Source organism: Plecotus auritus (assembly GCF_963455305.1).
Source record: "Plecotus auritus genome assembly, chromosome: 3".
NCBI classification, from domain to species: domain Eukaryota; kingdom Metazoa; phylum Chordata; class Mammalia; order Chiroptera; family Vespertilionidae; genus Plecotus; species Plecotus auritus.
Window position 1 is genome coordinate 93154438 of NC_137772.1, and position 25212 is coordinate 93179649.

Sequence of the window (25212 nt, forward strand, 5' to 3'; positions counted from 1 at the left end):
CCTGCCAGCCAGATCACCCCCTAATTTCCCTCCCTTGCCAGCCTGGTTGCCCTTAACTGCCCTCCCCTGCTGGCCTTGTCACCCCTAACTGTCCTCCCCTGCCGGCCTGGTCACTTCTAACTGCCCTCCCCTGCAGGCGTGGTCCCCCACAACTGCCCTCTCCTGCAGGCCTGGTCGCCCCTAACTGCCCTCCCCTGCAGGCCTGGTCACCCCCAACCGCCCTCCCCTGCAGACCTGGTCCCCCCCAAATGCCCTCCCCTGCAGGCCTGGTCGCTTCTAACTGCCCTCCCCTGCAGGCTTGGGTCCCCCCCGCCACTGTCCTCCCCTGCAGGCCTGGTCGCCCCCAACTGCCCTCCTCTGCTGGCCTGGTCACCCCTAACTGCCCTCCCCGCAGGCCTGATAGCCCCCAACAGCCCTAGCCTGCAGGCCATCTTTGACCACATGAGGGTGGCCATCTTGTGTGTTGGAGTGATGGTCAATTTGCATATTACCTCTTTATTATATAGGATGATGTTGGGACAACTGGGCTGCAATCTAAAAATTAAACTTGGATCCATATCATACACACCTTACACCAGGATAAATTACAAATGAATTAAACATTTAATTGTAAACAATGAAATTAAAACTAGAAGATGTGAGAGAATTCCTTAATCTATCTTGGAGTGGTGGTGGCCTTTCAAATCATGCCATTTTAACACCATAAAAATAAAAACTTCTGCATAGCAATAAAAAGAAGTTAAATCAAGTAACAAACAGGAAAAAAGTATTTTCAATTCATATCCCAGAAAGTGCTAATGTAATCTAATATAGGAAAACAATAGTTCCGGAAATATGGAGACAAAATGACCAATCACCCAATATAAAAACAGGCAAAGGATACTGGCAGTTCACAGAGAAGGAAATAGAAGGAATTCAAACATATGACAAAATGCTCAGTTTCACATAATAAGAGAAATGCTAAATTAAAACACAGAAAAAAGTCCTAGCCAGTTTTGCTCAGTAGAGCATTGGACCGAGGACTGAAGAGTCGGCTCAATTCTGGTCAAGGGCACATACCTCAGTTGCAGGCTTGATCCCTGGGCCAGTCAGAGTGTGTGTAAGGAGCAACCAATCTATGTGTCTCTCTCACATAGGTATTTCTCTCTCTGTGTCTCTCCCCCTCCTTTCCACACTCTCTAAAAATCAATGGAAAAAATATCCTCTGGTGAGGATTAACAACAACAACAAAAAGAAACATTTTCACTGTCATTTGCAAAAATGCAAAACGTTGCTTACTCTGTAATTTCCCTTCATAGGGTCTGTACAGCTTAAATTCCACAGCAATGTGTCTTGTTTCTTTAAGAAACAAGGAGCTGTACAGACCCTATGAAGGGAAATTACAGATTGCATATACTCTCGGATCAGGCCAGTCCACTGACAAATATTTATCCTGCAGATTTACTCACCCATTTGTGCCATAATGGACAACACCATTCATTGCAAACTTATTTGTAACAGCGAAAGACTGTGAATTACCTAATAAGCAACAGTGGGAAACTAGTTAAATAAATTGTGCACCTAATGCAATGGAATACTATGCAGCTGTAGCAAAAAGAACATTGTAGCCTTCTGGTCTGGAAGGAACGCCAAGATTTATTAAGTTAAGAAGCAAAGTCCAGAATAATGCAAGCACTCTGGTCAGCACTCTGGTCAGGTGCCCTGGTCTTTGAGTCTCCTGGGTCCAGGCACCAGACAGGTGAGTGAATGAGCCCCCAGCTGTTGAGCCACTCCCAGCCTTGGGTCTTTGCAGCTGAGGTCCCAGACATCATGGGGCATAGACCAGCCATCCCTGAATTCCTGACCCATAGAATAGTTTGCAGAATCCCAGAGGGTGGGTTTGGAGCCAGAGACAATGACTTGAAGCTGGCACAGTCACTTTCAGGTGGAAGCATTTAAGAGGTCGCCTCCGTTTTCTCTATTCCCCTGCCTTGGAGACCATGGAAGTGTCTGCTCTGACAGAGATGCCATATATCAACGTGGTCTGTGGTCCGCAACAGTGAGCCACCAAATGGAGACAGCTGCTCTGGGCCACCCCCAGACTTGAGATAGACTCCAGGGGAGCAAGAAATAAACGTGAGGTGTTAGGCCGCTGGCCTTTGGAGGCTGTTGATTCAGGCAGCATAACCTCACCTCTCCTCCACACTAACCTCCTGCTCCACCTGCAGCCATGGCCTGTTTACCACAGACAGGCCCAGCCACCTGTTCGGGTGTGAGAGGCTGTAGCACGGGGGCTGCTCTCCAATGAGGTGAAGGGGAGAGGCCAGAGTCTGCTCACTAGGCCTCAGCCCAGTATGTCAGGGTGTCAGAGGACTGGGAGCACCAAAGACAACACTCACATCCCACTGAGGGGCTTGGGAAATTTGACCTGGAAAGGGTGACATTTTGGATGCCCTTGAAGAACAAGTGGTTTGGGCTCTTGACAGCTAGAGATGAACAGAGAGCTAAGAGCAGGGGCAAAGGCACGGGCGCCAGAAGGCATAAGATCTGACTGAAGAGAAACTAGACAGGGGACTAGTTTAGATCCAAAGATCGCCTCCGTCTTTTATTATTATGATTAATAAGAACTAACAGTTACAGAAGGCTCGCTATGTGCCAGGCATTGAACTAAGGACTTATGTTTACTGGTTGGAACAACCCGGTGAATGGGGGGTTCTGAAATAAGCACCCCTTTTTACAAAGAGGAGTATAAGGCTCAGAGATATTGAGTAACTTGCCCACGTTCACACCCTCAGTGGTGGACTGTGTCCCTGGGAGCTTGTCAGCATCCACACTCTTCCTCTCTGTCCAGGGTCCCTAGGGGAAGTCCCCACATGGACAATGGAGGGATCCTCAAGGGTAAACGTCTTTCTCACCAGTCATTACTCCCTCTCCACCACCCCCTTGGTAGTTGTTGCCAAGAGAAAATTGCTAATGCAACAATCACACAGTAATTGGAATCTGTGCAGCCCACAAAATCTTGCCTGGATTTTCCTTGTCATGACCCTCCTAAGAGAAACCTGGAGAAGCCCGCGGCCCCAGGTCAATGTATGGGTCAGGTCCTGCCCTTGGTCTTCTCTGCCAGGACTTCCCCTGAAGGTACCAGCTTGCATGTTATCAAATTTCCTGGCACCTGGGATCTAGAGGAGCCAGGGGGTCTTGCAGATGAGGAAGGAACTGGGTGAAGCCCACGCGACCGCTGTGTGAGTGCCGAGGACTGAGGGGCATGCAGAGCGTGTGTCTGTGCAAAGGTGGCAGCTGCTTCTCAGCCTGGATTGCCACCGCCTTTGGGAAATGTGTTCCCAGAGCTGCCAGGTCTTCCTCATTTTGCAAAAACAGCTGGAAATCTGGAACTCTACATGAAATTTCTCAATTGTAAAAGCCTGGCTCAACCACGCCTCTTCTTCTCTTGCTTTGGACCGCAAGGCTCGCCTCTGGTCGATATAGACGCCCACTGCTCCTGCTCCACTGGTGGATCCTGCACCTATGCCAGCTCCTGCAAATGCAAAGACTGCAAATGCACCTCCTGCTGCCCGTGGGCTGTGCCAAGTGTGCCCAGTGCTACATCTGCAAAGGAGCATCAGACAAGTGCAGTTGCTGTTCCTGATGCCAGGAAGAGCCTGCTCCCCATCATAAATAAAGTGATGTCTACAAACCTGCATCTTTAAAATGTTTTCATAAACCCTGACCTGATTGCTATGTTCCTTTTGTATTAAATATTTGAAGGACAATAAACTCATCTAGAGCTCAGGCAAAAACACACACACACACACACACACACACACACACACACACACAAAGATTGACTCAAATGTTATGAAATGTGGGTCAATTGCTGTGCACATTCCTTTGTCAACCTCTGCTTCACACCTGCTCTTCTGTGGGGAAAAGAATGTGAAACCTATGGTGCATCAGGTACACTGCAATTTATGGCTGTATCCTTTTGCTCCTTAAAACTTTCCATATCCTTCCATTTGTCCACAAAATCTGGCTTCTGAAATAAGGCTGGAAGACACTTTCCTAGCAGAATCCAGGTCCTACCAAGCACTCCTAAGGTTGGTGGCGCTATGGTTTATAAAGCAAGAGGCCACATGCACTGTGGTTATAGCCACAGACTATAGCACATGGAAAGTGCATGAAAAGCAGGCAGCACTTCCATTTACTGGCCGCGTGACCTGGAATAGCTTCTCTATACTTTGGTGTCCTCGTCTATAAAATGGATGTACTATTGAAGTTTATACGAGTTAACATATACAAGTACTTAGAACAGCACCTTGCACACAGCAAGTGTTAGCTTTATTTTTACTCAGGACATCCCAGCCTGCCTAAGGTCAACCTGTGACCTACAGCCCAGAGCCAAGGGCCTACTGACGGCACCAACCTCTTGCTTCCAGGGACTCAGAGCCATAGCCAGGCCAGACCTAGACTTACTCTTGCCCCACAGGCACCAGGTGGAGAGGTACTCATACAGTGAGAAGAGCAGTGTCCACATACCTGGTCTCCTGAGAATGGTTTTCTTCCCTCTCATCAGGTGAAGTATGAAGTCAGTGAGCTGGTGAGTGACCTTATAAATACTATGTAGAATGTAGGTGTAGTCATTCTCCATTATCTGGTCCTATTTCTTCCTAAAACATGGAATGCTGAGCAATTATAAGGGTTCAGGTCTGCCCTATGGGCCAAGTCCTACTGAGCTGCAATGTACCCAAACTTAGAAAACTCCTGCAGTGAGTCAGTCTGTCTCTCCATTTCAGTGGCCCATCTCCAACTAGATTACCAAAGAACACTTACTGAGCACCCACTGTCATCAGAGTACTGTTCTCAACTGCTGGGAATTGTAAAGAATTGTAAAGAACAGAAGTTTACTCATTCCCTGAGTTAACAGATACTTATTAAATTCTCACTTAGTACCAGGTACTGACCCAGGCACTAGAGAAAGAGCATGGAAAACAACAGATGAAGGCCCTGCCTTCCAGAGCACATGATGTAGGGAGATGGAGGGGGCAGATAACAAACAGCTAAGGAAAGTAAAGAGTAGGTCAGTTGGTACAAGCTGTACGGAGAGAACACAACAGAGAAGGGAGGTGTGAATGAGGATGGGTAGCACAAAACCGTCTGGGAGGGTACTGTTGGCACGGTCAGCCTGCTTGGCACAGGCACTAATCTGAGACCCAGGTAGCCGTCCTTAGAGCTGGCATGCTGGGTGGGAAAGGAGAGAGGAGCCCTCAGCAGAGGCTGGGGCAGCCTGTGAGAGCCAAGGGGGCAGGTGTCAGGTGCTCCTGAGAGCATCACTTGTGTCAAAGAAAGGGCCCACAAAATCACTAGCCATCAATCACTGCCTCCAGGGTTTGCAGAACACCTGGTGGCCAGACAGGAAAGGGAGAGTTAACTGCAGTCTAGCAAATGCCAGCCCGGGCACCCCAGGAGCCAGGACAAAGCTAGGTGCCCTTCTCCCTTCTGGTTTCATAAGGACCTTTAAGCCACCTGACCACCCTCCCCATATGCCTAGCCCCCACCCCCATATAAAAGCTGAGAAGGCAGAAGAAGCTGTGGGAGAGGATGCCCAGGTTATCAAAGGGAACTACACATAAGAGGGACTGTTTAATTCATCCAACTGGGCTACACTTTATTAGATGATTGTCTCTTGCTACCCAGAAGGTGAGAACTCAAGATAAAATGAGATCATATTTTATAGATGAAGAAATCACATCTTCGCTGCATAGGGGAGGAGAGCAGGGGGGAGAAAAAGTGGAGACAATGAATATGAAAACTCTTTTGAGGAGTTTTGCTCAAAACATGTAAACAAACCAGAAGAGGGAGAAAGTATGATACAGGAGAGAGAGAATTGCGAGAGTACTGTCCTTGAGGAGGTGAATGAAGTACTGAAGGGGCAGAGTTGACTTCAGGTTCAAGAACCACCCACTCCATTCATCTGTCCAGGGGAAATGAGGGGAGGTGGGTGAGTATGGTGGAGAGCGTACGTGGGAGTTCTCTTCCAATTGCTTCTATTGTTCCTGAGAATCAGAGTGCAAGGTCACCAGCCGAGAGTGGGGCTAGGGAAGGAGGTCTTGGGGGCTGAGGAGAGATGAGGGTGTACAGAAGAGTGGCCTGGAGGGCGGGAGACTGAATGGAATAGGATAAGGATGAGGATGACGGGGGGGGGGGGGGGGGGGGAACTAAGCACCCCTCTAGAGGTTGTGAATTTCAAGTGAAACAGCAGCTATTTGGAGTGTGCATGGAGTAGGCAGAGGATTCTGCTTAGCCAGGCTTGTGGTTGTCCTCTGGCCCAGGAGACAGCCATGACAATGGAGAAAGCACAGGAGCTGAAGGTGTTTACCTGGGAGTGAGCAGGGTCATTCATGGAGCTTAAATTAGGTAAAGGACGGACTTGAGGCAGGTGAGGGACAAGGAAAAGGGAGGAGGAGCAACCATTGGAGGTCCCAGTACAATTGAAGGATTGTAGGGATTGAGGTATTAGAGAAAGTGAGCTAGCAAGATGGGTGGTGAAAGTCAGAAACTGGTATGACTGAAATGGAAATGAAGGAGGGTTCCCAGATCCTTGCAATAATACAGTATAAGGGATGTCCATAGGAGCCACTGCACTAGATGGGGAGACAAGATCAGATAGAAAGGAGAAACCAAGGCATGGCCAGACTCATGTGTAGGTGTAAATTTTATCAAGAGGAATGCTTGAGAGAGGGTCAGGCAACAAAATCCTTGGGGGTGAGGGTGAGTGATGAAGGAGGGCTGGAAAATCTGAGGAAGTTAGTTTCAAGACTAAGTTTTAGGGTGCCTGGGAACAGCAGTGATGAGAAAGGTAAAAATGCTAGTGGTGTCCATGCACACAGAGATAAATAACTCCCAGAAAAGTTCCAGAGCAATCTGTGGTGCTTTGGGTGCGGACTGCAAAGCTAGAATGACTGTGGGGCACAGCAAGGCCATTTGGTGGCACATCATAGGACCTGCAGGCTTTGGAATCAGGCTGGCCAGAGTTCAAATCCCATCCCTGAGTCTTGCTACCTGTGTGATCTCAAGAGAATCCCACTTTGCTCACGAGTAAAATGAGCTCCTAAGGACATGATTAAATGGAAAACACAGGGCCAAACACATCCTGAGTACTCAGTGTTAGCTATTGACATTAAGACCACGTGAATTAGCACTACTATGAACATAAGGGTGCATGTATTCTTTCTGATTGGTGTTTCAGGATTCTTAGGATATAGTCCTAGAAGTGGGCCCACTGGGTCAAATGGCAGTTCCATTTTTAATTTTTTGAGGAAACTACACACTGTTTTCCACAGTGGCTGCATTCCCACCAGCAGTGCACGAGGGTTCCCTTTTCTCCCACATCCTGGCCAGCTCTTGTCATTTGTTAATGGTAGCCATTCTGGCAGGTGTGAGATGATACCTGATTGTCATTTTAATTTGCATCTCTCTGATGACTAGTGACTTTGAGTATTTTTGCGTATGAATCTTGGCCATCTGTATGTCTTCTATGGAGAAGTGTCTGTTTAGGTCATTTGCTAATTTTTAAAAATATATTTATGTTGATTTGAGAGAGGAAGCGAGAGGGAGAAACATCAATGATGAGGGAGGATCATTGATTGGCTGCCTCCTGCATGCCCCACACTGGGGATTGAGCCCCCAAACTGGGCATCTGCCCTGACTAGGCACTGAACGTGACCTCCTGGTTCATAGATCAATGTTTAACCACTGAGCAACACAGGCCGGGCCCTTTGCCCATTTTTTAATTGGGTTGTTTTTCTTCCTTTTTGTCAAGTTGTATGAGTTCTTTATATATTTTGGAAATTAACCCCTTATCAGATGTAACGTTGGCAAATATGCCCATCATAGATGAGTGGATAAAAAAGCTGTGGTACATTTACACCATGGAATACTATGCAGCTGTAAAAAAGAAGGAGTGATTACCCTTTGAGACAGCTTGGAGGGACCTGGAGATTATTATGTTAAGTGAAATAAGCTAGTCAGAGGGAAAAAAAAAGTATCACGTGATCTCACGTATATGTGGACTCTAATGAACAAAATAAACTGACAAACAAAATAGATCCAGAAACATGGAAGTATGCAACAGACTGACAAATCTCAGAGGGAAAATAGGGGGTGGGGGACGGGAAGAGATTAACCGAAGAACTTATATGCATAACCCTTGGACACAGACAATAGTGCCGTGAAGGCCGCGGGGGCGGGTAATGGGGGGAGAGGACATCTGTAATACTTTCAACAATAAAGATAAATAAATAAAGACCACATGAATTAACTCAGTTTGAGTCTTTCCCCCAGAACTTTAGTTCTTTTCAGTGTTGGCAAATACTCAGTTTTTTAAGTTTATAAAGTATTTTGTACATAGGAACAATATAGCATATGTTTAAGTACTCAAATATACATGCAAATACTTAAGCCTTGCTCTTTAAGATGAGTAGACACGGTCATGCCCATAGATTTCAGAGTTGTCAGAGATCGTTGAAATTATTTGGTCAGCTCCCCCATCGTCACTCGAGAATTTACAGAAGAGAACTAGGCTGAATGAGAGCGACGCTGATCCAAGAGCACTGGGTTGCAGAGCCAGAACTAGAACCCGGGAGGAACTCTAGATTCTGGTCTAAGCTCCTCTCACCCCCGGGTAGTGTGGCAGCCTTTCCTGGCCATCAGGAAGCAGCACCAGCAGACGTCCCTCAGGAGGCCCCCGCGGTCCCCCACCAGCAGAAGCGCCGGCGCTCGCCGATGCGGGAACCAACCTCGGGGCTCAGAAAGCGCCCCCAGAGGCGAGGCGGGGCTGCTGCTCTCGGCCGCCCCCGCCTTCCAGTTGGTGGAGAGGGAAGCATCCTGGAAAACGACGGGCCTGGGAGAGGGAGCGGGAGTGGGAGGCAGCGGCCGGAGGCGGAGACTGCGCGCTACCCTCTGGGTAGCGCCTCAACGAGGACCCCGCAGAAGTGCGTTCCCGCGCGGCAGGGCTCGGCAGTGCTGCCTGGGCTCTCGCAGAGTGGGCAAGGGCCGGGCGCGGGCTGCCAAAGGAAGCGCTTCGCCAGCGGAGCCAGGCGCTAGGCTCCCGGCCCACCTGCGGGCGAGGCGGCGCCGAGGGACCCCGCGGGTGTCCGGGCGTCTGGCCCGCGCGGCACGCCCATGGGCAGCCCTTGGAACCGCAGCCACGGCGCGGAGGGCGCGGGGGAGCCGCCGTGGGCCGCGCTGCCCCCCTGCGACGAGCACCGCTGCTCGCCCTTCCCCCTGGGGGCGCTGGTGCCGGTGACCGCCGTGTGCCTGGGTCTGTTCGCCGTCGGGGTGAGCGGCAACGTGGTGACGGTGCTGCTCATTGGGCGCTACCGGGACATGCGGACCACCACCAACCTGTACCTGGGCAGCATGGCGGTGTCCGACCTGCTCCTCCTGCTCGGGCTGCCCTTCGACCTGTACCGCCTCTGGCGCTCGCGGCCCTGGGTGTTCGGGCCGCTGCTCTGCCGCCTCTCGCTCTACGTGGGCGAGGGCTGCACCTACGCCACGCTGCTGCACGTGACGGCGCTCAGCGTCGAGCGCTACCTCGCCATCTGCCGCCCGCTCCGCGCCCGCGTCCTCATCACCCGGCCCCGCGTCCGCGCGCTCATCGCCGCGCTCTGGGCGTTGGCTCTGCTCTCCGCCGGGCCCTTCTTCTTTCTGGTGGGTGTCGAGCAGGACCCTCGCGTCGACCCGCTGCCGGACCTTAACGGCACCACTCAGCCCCTGCCGTCGGGGCACGAGGCGGCGGCGGCGGCCGCGCTGTTCAGCCGCGAGTGCCGGCCGAGTCCCGCGCAGCTGGGCGTGCTGCGAGTCATGCTGTGGGTCACCACCGCCTACTTCTTCCTGCCCTTCCTGTGCCTCAGCGTCCTCTACGGGCTCATCGGGCGGGAGCTGTGGAGGAGCCAGGGGCCGCTGCGAGGCCCGGCGGCCTCCGGACGGGGAAAGGGCCACCGGCAGACGGTCCGCGTCCTGCGTAAGTGGCGCCACGTCTGTTCCACACACACCAACCCGCTAGTCTCCCAGCCCGTGGCGCCCCGCTAGCTGTGTCCCCAGGGCGTCCCTGAGGGTGGGGTACCCAGGTCCTGCAAACAGCAATGCTTCTCAGAGCCGCTGGGAGGGTGCCGCTGGGAGGGTGAGCGGGCTGATCCGAGGACAGTAATGGGAGGCTCTGATTTCCCTGCTAGAGGCCGCAGATGCGGATTCTCACAGTATCCTTGAGAAGACAGGGTAGATCACCTTAAACTAACATTTCTTTACTTAATGCTAAGTTCTCCTGAAGGTTAAAGTGAACCATGCCCATAACCATACATACATACATATATACATACATGACCCGTTGCAGAATTCTTTTCAGCGGAAAGCAGAGAACATGTCGCCGCTGAGTGGCTGTGTGGAAGGAAGCCTGTCAGCTTGTTAATAGAATTTGCTCCTTCTGCTTTAGTATGTCCAGCCTTGGTAGCACATATATTAGCCAAATATGCAACTTTAAGGCAAATATAGATGGGCTGAGGATTTGGTTAGGTCAAGGTTTTATCTAATTGTTTTGCTGTTACTTATTCCTTCTGATGGTTTCTTGGGGACCCTTATTTGTTTTTAAATGCTTTAGCTAATTCTGGTGCCTGTGTCTTGTTTTGCAGTGGTGGTGGTTCTGTCATTTATAGTTTGCTGGTTGCCTTTCCACGTTGGCAGAATCATTTACATAAATACGGAAGATTCTCAGATGATGTACTTTTCTCAATACTTTAACATTGTTGCGTTGCAACTTTTCTATCTAAGTGCGTCTATTAACCCAATCCTCTACAACCTCATTTCAAAGAAGTATAGAGCCGCGGCCCGGAAATTACTTCGGGGGAGACAGCCTGCACGGAGAGGTTTCTGTAGAAACAGAAACACAGAGGGGACCACGGGAGGAGACACGGCTGGCTACACAGAGACCAGCGCTAGCCTGCAGACGCCTGCCACTAGCATGGCCAAGCAAGTCGCCTCCTCCCACAGTTCTGGGACTTCAGAGAAAACAGGTCTGTAGGACAATAAGGACTGAAAGGGGAATCGACGCTGTTAGGAAGAATTAGAAAGAGCGGTGCACATTTTGTAAGTTGGCCAGTAACTTTGTTAGTATGATTTTTTTTTCAATCAAGATACAAAAAGTAAGTGTACCAATCTTTCTAGTTTTCCTTTCATGTACCTCCTCAGAGACATTCATTTTAGCCTCATGCAATCCCAATCGCAAAATGTGCTCTAGGGAGGTTTTACACGTCTTCATTCTCCTAGTCTTTGGAAATATGATTGTTCATTTTACAGTTCATAAGATACAGAGAGATGCTGCAATAAAAATGGTTGCCTTTGAGATCAAAGGTGTATTTTGTTTTTATGTTTTGTAAATAAATGTTATGGTGCATATACAAGGAACCTAGAATAATGACAGTATTGATTCAAGGAATTATTTAATGCCTATTTATGGCAGCAAAAATTTTTAGAAGCAAGTGAAAGGAATTCTGGGCTGAGTTCAATGTTCAGAGCCCCACCTCTCTCCTGGCTCAGACCAAATCATAAAGTTTAGGCACAATACCTTCCTGCTGAACTCCTGTGCATAAGCAATTGTGTTGCAACTTCTCCAGCCAGGAGGTAGCAAACCCGGGCAAGAAGCTGCAGCAAGACCTGGCTACCGGACATTTGTAAAGAGCTTTAATACATCTTATTTGCCTCAGGTTGGTGGCTAAGTGTTGTCATGATTACTGCTTTAGTAGTGATGAAACTGTCTTAGATTTCCCAAATAGGAACTGATGGGTCTTAAGAACTCCAGTCTTTAAGATCTTTTATTTTAAAAATATAACAATAATAAATTTACAACTCATTTAACAGCAGCTGGTAATCCTGAAATTAGCAGTGGTTATCTATGTGCTAGCGTTGCTGTCATTTCCTGAGGTCGTCGATCAAAGTCACCTGAAGTCACACATTTCCCACTTAAGATGCATCATACAAATCAGACTTGGTTTATCGCCAGCATTTATAAAACCAGACCCAGGGAAAGAACTAGGTCTTTGGACACATGCCTGGTCTTAATATAGCGAATGTTTAGCCTGCCCTGGTTATTACAAAGTCAGAACAGGGAGATTATTCGCAATCTTTAAGATCTTTACCCACTCCCACCCGGAGAAGCTGCTCTTCGTGAAAAACACAAGTCAGTGGATGTAGTCAAGGGTGAAGGAGACTGTGTTGGACATTCTGACCAACAACTCTGTAACTTTGTTTTATTTTTCACAGTTTAAAACAAACCTGTTTCCAGAGGTCCTCATTCACTATGCGGTCTGTGTGAATGGTGCCCCCTGGAGGTGGGAAGGCACAACTTGCTTGGTTGTAAGCTACAGCCCAGTGAACCCATAAACAAGGGTCACTCAACATGCCCACAAAGTTCTGCTTTGTCACTTGATTAGCCAAGTACAGTGTTGCCTCCAAGTGCCCTTAGCTAGTGGAAGAAGAAGACAGCAGAAGTCCCTAAACTCTGTTCTGCAGATTTTCGAGGATTATTTGAAAAGTCTTTCTACTCACAGAGTTCCTGTCTGGGCAGTCAAAAGTGGCTTCTTCCCTGTGGAAGGTCATGGTTAAGAACCTTACTGATGCCCAGCTGGCATGGCTCAGTAGTTGAATGCCGACCTATGAACCAGGAGGTCAGGGTTCGATTCCGTCAGGGCACATGCCGGGGTTGCAGGCTCCATCCCCAGTTGGGATGTGCAGGAGACAGCTGATCAATGATTCTCATCATTGATGTTTCTATCTCTGTCTCCCTCTCCCTATCTCTCTGAAATCAATAAAAAATATATTTTTTTAAAAGAACCTTACTGATATTTTATTTATAGTATAATAGTTTGGGTATAGAAGTAAAGACCTCTCCTTGGAGCTTTCTTGTTAAGATTCTAGAAGAGGATTTACATCAGACTTTCCTGTGATCTAAGAGTGTCTGCAGGTTGGGTGAGGTGCAGGATCCTTCACTGCAGGGTCCCTGAGATGGAGTGCCTGCACCCATCCTTCTAGCCAACCACTGTGCCGTTGTTTTCAAAATGCTGGTCTCACCCATTAGTCGATTGTGAAATCAGTGGAGTGGGTCACATTTTTCTTTAATGGAAAGGAGTGGGCAAGAATAGAATTGATAAATCAGCTCATCCCACATAGTAAGGGTAACTGCTGTATTGTGAAACTTTTGTCCAATTTTATGTTGGTTGATGTCTTCCTGGTTCACAAAATAAAATGTTTTCCTACTGTGGGTCATGGTAAAGAATATTAGAAAAATTGCTCTAAAATATAAAATTGTTCTCAACCCCAGCTGAGAGTGTCCTTCTCCTGTACTTACAGGAGGGGAGTCCTGGAAGATCCAGCATGGTTGAGTCAGGGTCCACTGGAGAGGGACAGCGGGGTGTGGCTTTCCGACATGGGCCTTTCTCCTCCCCGGGGGCCGTATCACGGAGACTCCCCTGTACCCAGACAGAACCCTGAACTGGCGTCCCTACAGGGATCTCTTTGAGCCTCCTCTCCTTTCTGCAGGCCACACCATTTGTGTTGGGTGAAGAATGAACCTTGGAGAAAGGTTTTTGTTTCATTCATTCAATTGGCAAATATTTACCAAACAACTGCTAAGCGCTAGATGTGTAGTAGTATGACAAAACACACTAGAAAAATTAGCTCATGTCATGGTGTCCAAATCAATCAACCTTTTAATGCATTTTTTTTTGGTTTGAAGTATGTCATTGTGCCTTCTTGACTAACCAGAGACTCAGCTCATCTATATATATAAAAGGCTAAGTGGCCAACCATCTGTCCGTCTGACCGACCGACTGGTACATATGACGCACATTGGCAATTTAAAAATAAATGTCTTCTAATTAATTTCCTTTCAATGTGCACGAATCCATGCACTGAGCCACTATTAGGTTAATAAAGTTCTGCTTTGTCACTTGATTAGCCAAGGACAGTGTTGCCTCCAAGACCATCAGATGGGCCTGCCAAATATCAGGCTAGTGTCATTCACACAGACATTCCTCGTCTTTTCTATAGGAGACATTTTCACTTCTGAAGGAAATGTTCAAAAAAGCTATTGCTAGGAACCGAGAGCCCGCTGTACCAGGTCCTCAAGGGCACATAAGAGCAGCATGTTAATGATGTTTAAAGTTTGAACATGGCCTCTCCTGGCCATTTCTACTCATGTAATAGTAACATTTTCCAGAATGTGGAAGCTTTTTGTGTATAAGGGATAGTGACTGAACAGGTCAAGTGTTTTAAGTGGAGCTTTAAAACAGCTTTTCTTAAACTTAGGTGTGAGGGAATTTTTTATTGTGAGCCAACTTTCTAAAGATTCCTAACTCTAAATATTACATAGACCCTGGCAGTTCTGAGCAGCCTTCAAGTATGAACATTTTTTTCTCCTGGGAGCCCAGGAACATTTGTCATTGAGCAAGCGTGAGCTCCACGGGCATGCTTTGTGCCCACTCAGTATGTCCCTGGCTCTCTGTAAGCTACAAGGATGTGGCAGAGACTGACTCTACTTGCCAACTTCTTAGAAAAACAGCACACACCTTTTTTTTTTTTAGAAAAAATTTTTTAATATATTTTATTGATTTTTTACAGAGAGGAAGGGAGAGGGATAGTGAGTTAGAAACATCGATCAGCTGCCTCCTGCACACTCCCTACTGGGTATGTGCCCACACCAAGGTACATGCCTTTGACCAGAATTGAACCTGGAACCCTTGAGTCTGCAGGCCAACGCTCTATCCACTGAGCCAAACTGGTTAGGGCAACAGCACACACCTTTTGAAGAATTATGGACGCCTGTGTAATTTTAAGGGCTAGAAAGTGCCAGCCAGACCAGGAGAATTGAGTGTGGGCTGGGATCTCTTTCATGGCACTTAGTATATGGCACAAATATATGGAATTGTAACTTGCTCCCTAAGGGCAGACTGTGTTTTATTCCCCCTTGGCATCTCTTGCCCAGATAGACAATGTGAGTTGAACTCAGCTGGCAGCAAGGGAGGGTACAGGAATCTGCACCCCAGCAAACCGACAGATGGAAGCTAAGTTAGCAGATGACTGGAACATCCATTCTAATCTGGCAAGCACAAGACAGGAGCAAAAAGGGCACACACGGGGGGGGGAGGGTGCTGAAGGGAGTAGAGGAAGGGCCTTGGAGAAAAAGGCAAAGGCACCTGGTATAACCAGAAGCTGGAGCTTGCAAAACACCTCACCATAGTGGGTTTGGGGGTAGGGGCGGGTACAGCCTGAGCCTGGGAGGCCAGTTGGGACCAGTTATTTGCCATTTCCAGGCACAGGGCACTCAGGGTTAGTGTGGTGACACTGGAGCAATGACACTGCCACTTTCAACACCTCCCCTCGCCGAGACCTCTTGCAATGTTGCAGCCTCCGAGCAGCGAGGGTCCCTTTCCCCATCCTTAATCCCCACCCCCAGCACTCCCACCACGTCAGTACCAGGGCCAGGGTGTCGCCTCTTTCCTCTCACCTTTGCAGTGAGTGTGCAAGTTCCAAAGGTGTTCTAAGAAATTCTACTACTTGTGATGATAGGGAGATAAACAAATTTTAAGCAAATATGTGCTGATTTCAAGGTTATGTCTTAATTTTGCTGTAATAATTATACCTGTTCATAGCTGGAACATAAATAGAGCCAAATGTGATCTTTCTTTGTTTCTTGTCTTTCTTCCACAATAATTCATTACTTTGTCCTTATAGTGAATGTCAGCTCCCTTCTCTCTGGATTTCTTGAATTCTCTAGAGCAGTGATTTTCAACTGGTGTGCCGCAAGTGCTTGCACTATTTGGTCAGGGGCATTGATCTCCTTTCCCTTAGATTGTCAAATTAAAAAATGACAACAGCCAACACAACAATAGCTATCTGGTGTGGACGAATCAAGATTATACCTATTTTTTGTCAGATCAGCAAAAATATCTTTTGGCGTGCCTCAGAATTTCAGTGATTAGTTTGTGTGTGCCATGAGATGAAAAAGGTTGCTCTAGAACAGTGGTCGGCAAACTCATTAGTCAACAGAGCCAAATATCAACAGTACAACGACTGAAATTTCTTTTGAGAGCCAAAAACCGACTTCTGCACATGGGCCACGAAGTTTCAATCGCACTGAACGTGCGGGCCCGCACATGGTATTTTGTGGAAGAGCCACACTCAAGGGGCCAAAGAGCCGCATGTGGCTCACGAGCCGCAGTTTGCCGACCACTGCTCTAGCACATGCATAAGAATCACCTGGAGGTGGGCTAAAACACAGATTGCTGGGCTCCACTGTGAAGGTGAGACTGCTCTATGACATGTCTGTCCCACAAGCTGGACCTGACCCAGAATGGAGGTTGCTTTCTGCAAGCCCCCCCTTAGAGACTGCCTGATGGTAACTCCTGTTCATTCTGACGTAAATAAGCATCCCTCCCTGCCTTCTGCTACGTGCTAGTTCCTGGAACAGGTTGTTGATCTGACCTGGTCAAACATGTAATTTCTGTACCTGGTAGCATTCACATACTTGTTCCCATGACTATCCACCCCTTTACCTTATATAATTCCCCTGCCAAGTAGCGAGGGGATCCATTTTGTAGTGCAGTCGCCCAAGACACACCTCGTATGTAAGTTTCCCTTAATAAACTCTATTAGTTACCAGACTGGACTGACCAGCAGCCTCTTTCTTCAGTTTTTCCCTGCTCTCCATTTCCAGAGGTAGATTTTCAGTCTCAGGGTTTTCATTGGGTCTTGCTGTATGAACATCCACCCCCTGAGTTTCTGATTCAGAGAGTCTGAGTTGGGGCCCTAGAATGTGCATTTCTCTCCAGTGACCAGTGATGCTGATGGGGACAGCCCTCTGAGAACCCCTACTGTAGATTGTTGCTACAGAAAATGAGATCCACAGACCAGTGGCATTAGCATCACCTGGGATCTTGTTAAATTGTATATTTTCAGGTCTCACCCCAATCCTTCAGAATCAAAATCTGCATTTTAACAAGATCCCCAGGTGATTCCAATGCACATTAATATTTGAGTCATTAATCTGGAGACTAGACCAGTGCCATCAGAATCTCTGGGAGTTTGACCCAGATATGTTTTTTAAAAGCTCCCCAGTCTCTTTCATTCTCATCCCACCCAATGCCCCCTTCCCAGCCCTTTCCTCTGTTTACCCCAAGATAAAGGAAGAGATACAAAGAGAGTAAACGAAGATACTAAATGTGGTTTTGGGTGGTGGATTCATGTGAAAGTCACTTATGTTCTAGCAGAAACTCATGACTGTGATCCAATAATGACTCCCTGGCTCCTTAGCCCTTCAGTCCCCCTGATCTCTACCTGTGGGAGAAACCAAACCACTGTCAATGCTGACTGAGGTCCTTCTCACTGCAGGCCAGGCTGAGCCTCATCATCTCTGACTGCTCATTTCAACAACGAGGCCTCCACCACAGCGCCTGCTCTTCAACACATGTTTAACTTGTTTAACCTGATTTAGTTCCTTGACCTCTTCCTCATCTTCCAGGACAGACCTACTCAGCTCTTCAGGGCCCTCATGGGTCTTGGGTTCTATCCCTGATTCCTTGACCGCATGTAACCTGTGGGCCTGTGGGTGGCTCTGGAGCATTCCACCTGCTGCCCCAGACTCCTGCCTCGTGCTGGTTGCTGAGATCAGCCAGAGTTGCCTTTCACGCGGACAGACTGGTCTCCAGGTTCCAGTGAAGGGCTGCCTCCTGAGTCTTGACTCTGATAAGCCACAACAATAGCTTGCTTGTCCCCGAAAGTCATTTTGGATCTCTAACCTTTCAACACCGAGTCCCTAAAACTCAGAGACTGATTGGACATGAGAGAAGAGGAAGCCATAACTCCAGTATTTTAAGCCTATGTAACTAGGAGGACATCTGTGCTATTTGAAAGAAATAGGCTGTCAGAGGTAGCGATGATTAGCAAGGGGCGATAATGAATTCCGTTTTGATTTCTCTGTTTCCAATGAAGCCATTCATTTGTTGTTGGGTTTTCCACAAACTCCTGGAAATAGGTCCCAAGAGTAAATTATTTTAAGAAATGCTGCAATGCTATGTAAACTCCTTTTGACCATAGAGTTTGTTTTCTTTTCTTTTCTTTCATATATTAACACTAGTGGCCCGGTGCACGAAATTCGTGCACATTAAAAGGGGATTAATTAGAAGAAATAATTTAATATTGCTATTTGCCCTTTCTCTATAATAGAAGTGTCAGAAGTGAAAGAAAATTAGTAAAATGTATATGAAAACCTTCCTCCTGTCAGAGTCTGGGGCACACCACGGGACCCAGAGTCAAGTCCCCGCCCACCCACATGCACCTCAAAATCGTGTGAGACCCAGACCCGGCCAGCCCCCCCCCTCATTGGGATAGATCCAGACCTGGCTAGTCCCACCCTTGTCAAGCCCTGCTGGGCAGGGAACATAGCCCCAGGTCCCCTGGCCTGGTGCTAGGACAGGGGGCATGCCTTGAGGTCCCCCATCAAGCCCTGCCAGGTGTGGGACATGGCCTGAGATCCCCTGTCAAGCCCTGCTGGGTGGGGGGCATGGCCTGAGGTCCCCCGTCAAGCTCTGCCAGGCGGTGGGGGGGAGGGCGGTGCAGCCTCAGGTCCCCTGGCCCAGCACTGGGAGTGGGGAATAGCCTCAAGTCCCCTGTCAAGCCCCATCTGCGGGGAGGTGCAGCCGCATGTCCCCCCTGGGCAGGGGGCGTGGCCTGAAGTCCCCTGTCAAGCCCCACCTGGTGGGGGGCGTGGCCTGAGGTCCCCCAGCCTGGCGCTGGGGCGGGGGGAGCAGCCTGAGGTCCCCTAGCCCAGCACCAGGACAGGAAGTGCACCTTGAGGTCCCCTGTCAAGCCCTGCCGGGTGTGGAAGGCAGCCTGAGGTCCCCTGTCAAGCCCCACGGGGGCAGGGGAGGGCATAGCCTCAGGTCCCTGCTGATTTCTTGTTAAGGCTCCTTATGGGAACTTGGCCTCAGCTGTGGGTGCAGCCATCTTTGTGACAGAGTGATGGTTAATTAGCATATTCCCTCTTTATTAGATAGGATTCAAAGAAAGAAGGAAAGGAGAGAGAAAGAGGAGAGAGAGAGAGAGAGAGAGAGAGAGAGAGAGAGAGAGAGAGAGAGAAGGAAGAAAGAACGAGCATATTCCACAGAACATTCCAGTTTGAAATACTAGAGGGAAGTTTGAGTGTGAAATCTAGGCTAATAAGATTTGGGAGTCAACAGCTTAGAAGTGATAATTTAAACCAGTGGTTCTCAAACTTTATCTTGCATCTGAAACAACTAAAGGGCGTCTTAAAATACAGACTGACGAGCCCAACCCAGAAGACCTGATTCTATAGGTCTGGGTTGGAGTATGAGAATGAATTTACATTTCTGTAGAGTTTCCAGGCAATGCTGCTGCTGCTGGTCCAGGACCCCACTTTAAGAACCACACTCTTGCCCTGGCTGGTTTGGCTCAGTGGATAGAGCATTGGCCTGCGGACTGAAGGGTCCAGGGTTTGATTCCAGTCAAGGACACATGCCTGGGTTGCAAACTTGATCCCCAGTAGGGGGCATACAGGAGGCAGCCAATCAATGATTTTCTCCCATTGATGTTTCTATCTCTCTCTCCCTCTCCCTTTCTCTCTGAAATCATTAAAAATATTTATAATTTTTAAAAAGAACCATACTCTGCCCTGACCATGTGGCTCAGTTGGTTGGAGCATGGTCCCATAACTGGGGAAAGTATGAACTAAGTAAAAATGAGGGTAAGTAAAATAAGATTGTACCAAGGAGAAAATGAGGACTCAAAAATCATGCCCTGGTGTATGGTTAGGGACATTATGTGATTCACAGGAGACAGGAAAATTTGTGAGTACCCTAAGATGATATTTTGTAAAGTAGAAAATCTTGTTGTTCAGTGGTGGGGCAAAGGTATCCTTGCTTTTGTGACATATGACAGATCAAATGGCCCACAACGCCTAAAATATTTCCTATCCGGCCTTTCCAGAAAATGTTGGTCAACCCTGAGCTAAATAAAACTCTGCTACCTGCTCCTTAACTAGCATGAAAAATTTGCTTTTTAACATCAGTTACGTGATAGATGATGTAATCTAAAAGATAATTAGGATAATGCTGCACTCAAATATAAAAGAGTACTTGGTGAAAGCAATTCTTCAGAGGGCTAAAATACTACTGGGGAATACCATGGACTCTGAATTTCTAGGGGATAGACCCAGGAATCCAGGTTTTAACATAGTCTATGGGTGGATCTTATGCTTGGGCAAGTTTGAGACCCACTGGATTCCTCTGGTCTAGCTGAGTGGTTCTGTACAGACCCTTGATTATGTAGGTCTGAAGTGGGGTCCAAGACTGCATTTCTAGCAAACTCCTGAGTGATGTTGATGTTGGTGGCCCAAGGGCCTTAGTTTCCTTACCTATAAAATGGAAATGATAAAAATCTGTATCACAAGGTTGGTGTGAGTATTTAATGAAGTACACTTATATCCTACTCCCACCCCTTTCAAGCTGTATCTGTTTGAGCAAGTTACTAAATGTCTTGGTTCCCACAAGCAGAGATAATGATAATACCCACTTCATAAGGTTGCTGAAAGACATTAATGAGATAACATATGTAAAGTAGCTAGAACAGAGCCTAGAACATAGTAAATGCTCAATAATGTAAGATACTATTATTACTATTATTATTGTTACATAAGGTATCTGATGCATTGCAGATATTTCATCAGTGATAGTTCTCTCTCTCTTCCCTCTTTCTCCTCTCATTCCTACTCCCCCTTCTAGTCCCTTCTGTTGATTTCTAGCATGTCTAATTACAGACCCTCTTCAGGAATGCTGATTCAGAAATACTCAAACCCAGTCCAGAGGACACCACACAAATGAGGATTCAAAAGGAGCTTGGACATAGACTGTGATACCCAGACCCATCTGCCCACCCTCTTTTGGGTGGCCTTGTAGCGGAGCACCTCAGGACAACATAGGAAGTGGGCTTGCCAATCCTTCCCACTTTGTGGAGCACAGACATTCCCAGGGTTCCTGGATATTCTTACTTTGTAGCACATTTATCTATGTGGCACCAAGTTTACTTTTCTGAGGGCACCATTACTTTCTGATGATGCAGCTGGCGCTACTGCATTTGGGACAATATATGGAAAACCTGAGAAGCCATTTGTCTTTGTCAGCACTGCCCTCCATAACAAAGTGAATGTTCCATAAAGGGTATCTGGATTTTGTTTCAGGCTTCTCTTTGCTTCCTCAGGGTTTAAGTGCTGCCAGGAACTGCCTTCTGAGAATTGTTTAGGAAACCTTAATTTTTGGATTTAGGATGATGCTTATGGTTATAGCTTTGCCCAACATGACCAAATTAGGGTTAATCCTGCCCACAGGGGTGCACTGGCCACCATTAGTCCCTGTTTTTCCTATGGCCACCTTATCTCTAGGAGTGCAGAAGACACTGTCACTGGTCATGGTGTGCCTTCCACGTAGAAGAGCAGACTTGACTGTGTGTTGTACGTTTTCATCTACAAGCCAGGGTCAACAAATCCAGTATAGATACCTTATCTGTATGATCAGTTCCAGGGACCTTAACTTGTTTTGTTGTAAGAAGATTCTGTCCAAATAAATACACTACTAGGACGATATTCCCAACCCACAGGACCTAGATTAAACAGTGAAGATTTGGCCCTAACCGGTTTGGCTCAGTGGATAGAGCATCGGCCTGCGGACTCAAGGGTCCCAGGTTCGATTCCGGTCAAGGGCATGTATCTTGGTTGCGAGCACATCCCCAGTGGAAAGTGTTCAGGAGGCAGCTGATCGATGTGTCTCTCTCATCGATGTTTCTAACTCACTATCCCTCTCCCTTCCTCTCTGTAAAAAATCAACAAGTTATATAAAAACCAACCAACAAACAAAAAAACAGTGAAGATTCGGGTTACCTGTAGAGAACAAGCAAATGAAATACAAAGTAGAGAGGGACAATAATTAATTATATTGAGCACCTATTCTTTGCCACATTCTGTGCTATTTGGGATCATTGAATTTAAAAGAAAATCAGAAAACTGTATTTCCCCTTCTCCCTTTTCTTCCCTTTCCTTAGAGACAAAAGGAGCTGTGGAGGCCACAGTAGAGAGTCTGGGAAGCCAAAGAGGCAACCGGTATGCTAGGAAGATTAGTCAGGTACAACAGGTAAATGGGGGAGGGGGTAAGAAAAAACTATATTAAGAATAATGGGAGTTGGGTTTCTTGCTTTTGGAGAAGACATTTACCAAAATAGCAAGGGGGAAGGCTACAAATAATCCTGATGTGCTGGACTGAAATTGAAGATATCAACGTGAACTCTTTTAGAGAGACAGCCATTGAAAGAGATACACACGATTGTGGTTTATGTGTATATGTAGAGATATGTGTATATCTATACTCTTCCATTTTTTGTATCTTCCCTCTGTTTCTTTTTTCAATGTTCTATAGTTTTCCAAGTACAGGTGTTTTACCTCTTTGGGTAAGTTTATTCCTAAGCATTTTTTTTTGTTTGTAGCAATGATAAATGGGATTGTTTGTTTATTTCTCTTTCTGAGAATTCATTATTGGTGTATTAAAATGCCATCAATTTCTGGATGTTGATTTTGTATCATGCTACATTGCCAAATTCATTTATTAAGTCTAGTAGTTTCTTGGTGGAGTCTTTAGGGTTTTCTATGTACAATATTACATCATCCACGAATAATGACAGTTTTACATCCTCCTTTCCAATTTGGATGCCTTTTATATTTTCTTCTTGTCTGATCATTGTGTCTAGGACTTCTAGTACTATGCTGAATCAGAGTGGTGAAAGCAGACTTATTTGTGTTGTTCCTGTCCTCAAGGGAAACACTTTTAGTTTTTGCCCATTGAATATTATGTTGGCTGTAGGTTTGTCATATATGGCCTTTATTATGTTGAGGTATGATCAGTCTATTCCCACATTGCTGACAGTTTTTATCAAGAAAGGGTGTTGGATTTTCTCAAATGCTTTTTCTGCATATATTGATATGATCATGTGATTTTTTTGTCTTTCATTTTGTTTGTGTGATGTATATGTTTATTGATTTTCAAATATTGTACCAGCCTTGCATCCCTGAAATAAATCCCACTTGATCTGATGTATGATCTTTTTAATATATTGATAAATCTGATTTACTAATATTTTGTTGAGGATTTTAGCATCTGTGTTTATAAGGGATATTGGCCTATAATTTCCTTCTTTGCAGTGTCTTTATCTGATTTTGGAATTAAGATAATGCTGCACTCAAAAAAAGAGCTCGGAAATGTTCCTCCCTCTTGGATTTTTTTGAATAGTTTGAGGGGGGATAGGTGTTAGTTCTTCTTTGAAAGTTTGGTAAAATTCACCTGTAAACCCATCTGGTCCAGGACTTTGGGTTGCTGGGAATATTTCAATTACTGTTTCAATTTCATCAGTTGTTATTGGCCTATTCAGGTTTTCTGATTCTTCCTGATTCACTTTTGGAAGATTGTGCATTCTAGGAATTTGTCCATTTTGCCCAGGTTGTCAGGTTTGTTGACATATAGTTGTTCATAGTATTTTCTCACAATCCTTTGTATTTCTGTAGTGTTCATTGTTATATCACCTCTTTCATTTCTGATTTTATTTACTTGGGTCCTATCTCTTTGTTTCTTGATAAGTCTGGCTAAGGGTTCTTCAATCTTGTTTCAAAGAACCAGAACTTGGATCCATTGATTTTTTATATTGTTTATTTTTTAGTCTCTATATCAATTATTTCTGCTGTGATCTTTATTATTTCTTTCCTTCTACCTCCTCTGGGTTTTCCTTGCTGTTCTCTTTCTTTTAAAAAAAATCATCTTTACCAAAAGTATTACAGATGTCCCCTTTGTTTTGTTTTGTTTTCGCATTGATCCCCTTCACCCCACACCCATCCCACCAAGGCCTTCACCACACTATTGTCTGTGTCCATGGGCTATGCATATATGAATATAAATTTCCCAGTTAATCTCTCCCCATTCACCCCACATACCCATGTCTTCCCTCTGAAAATTGTCAGTCCGTTCCATGCTTCTATGTCTCTGGATCGACTTTGTTCATCAGTTTATTTTGTTCATTAGATTCCACATATGAGTGAGATCATGTGGTACTTGTCTTTCTCTGTCTTATTTCACTTAGCATATTACTCTCCAGGTCTATCCAGGCCATCTCAAAGGGTAAGAGATCCTTTATTACTGCCATGTAGTATTCCATTTTGTAAATGTACCACTACTTTTTTATCCATTCATCTGCTAATGGGCACTTGGACTGTTTCCACATCTTAGCTATTGTAAATTTTGCTGCTATGAACATAGGGATGCATGTATTCTTTCTGATTGGTGTTTCAGGTTTCTCAGGATATGTTCCTAGAAGTGGGATCACTGGGTCAAATGAAAGTTCCATTTATAATTTTTTGAGGAAACTCCATACTGTTTTCTACAGTGGCTGCACCAGTCTGCATGCCCACCTGCAGTGAACTAGGGTTCCCTTTTCTCCACATCCTTGTCAACACTTGTCGCTTGTCGGTTTGTCGATGATAGCCATTCAGACAGGTGTGAGGTAATACCTCATTGTCATTTTAATTTGCATCTTTCAGATGATTAGTGACTTTGATCATTTTTTCATGTTTCTCAGCCATCTATATGTCCTCTTTGGAAAAGTGTCTATTTAGGTTCTTTGCCAATTTTTTAATTAGTTTTTTTGTCTTTCTTTAGTTAAGTTTATTCCTAGGTATCTTAATTTTTTTGTCTCTCTTTCTGTAAGTTCACTATTGGTGTATAGAAATGCCATAGATTTGTTGGCATTAATTTTGTATCCCGCTACATTGCCGAATTCATTTATTAAGTTGACTAATTTTTTTGATGGAGTCTTTGGGGTTTTCTATGTACAGTATCATGTCATCTGCAAATAAGGACAGTTTTATTTCTTCTTTTCCAATTTGGATGCCTTTTATATCTTCTTCTTGTCTGATCGCAATGGCTAGTACTTCCAGTACTATGTTGAACAGGAGTGGTGAGAGTGGGCATCCCTGTTTTGTTCCTGTTCTTAGGGGAAATGGTTTTAGTTTTTGCCCATTGAGTATGATGCTGGCTGTGGTTTTGTTATATATGGCTTTTATTATGTTGAAGTATGATCCTTCTA

The 25212-nt window shown here is 46.2% G+C and overlaps 1 protein-coding gene across 1 annotated transcript; it reads left to right on the forward strand.

Moving 5' to 3' along the window:
* The first annotated feature begins 8896 nt into the window (after positions 1 to 8896).
* MLNR (motilin receptor) lies at positions 8897 to 11375 on the forward strand. The gene is made up of 2 exons (XM_080660721.1): positions 8897 to 9997; positions 10662 to 11375. The coding sequence occupies exons 1-2, from the start codon at positions 9157 to 9159 to the stop codon at positions 11048 to 11050; spliced, it is 1230 nt and encodes a 409-aa protein (XP_080516847.1). The 5' UTR covers positions 8897 to 9156; the 3' UTR covers positions 11051 to 11375.
* Positions 11376 to 25212: the final 13837 nt, after the last annotated feature.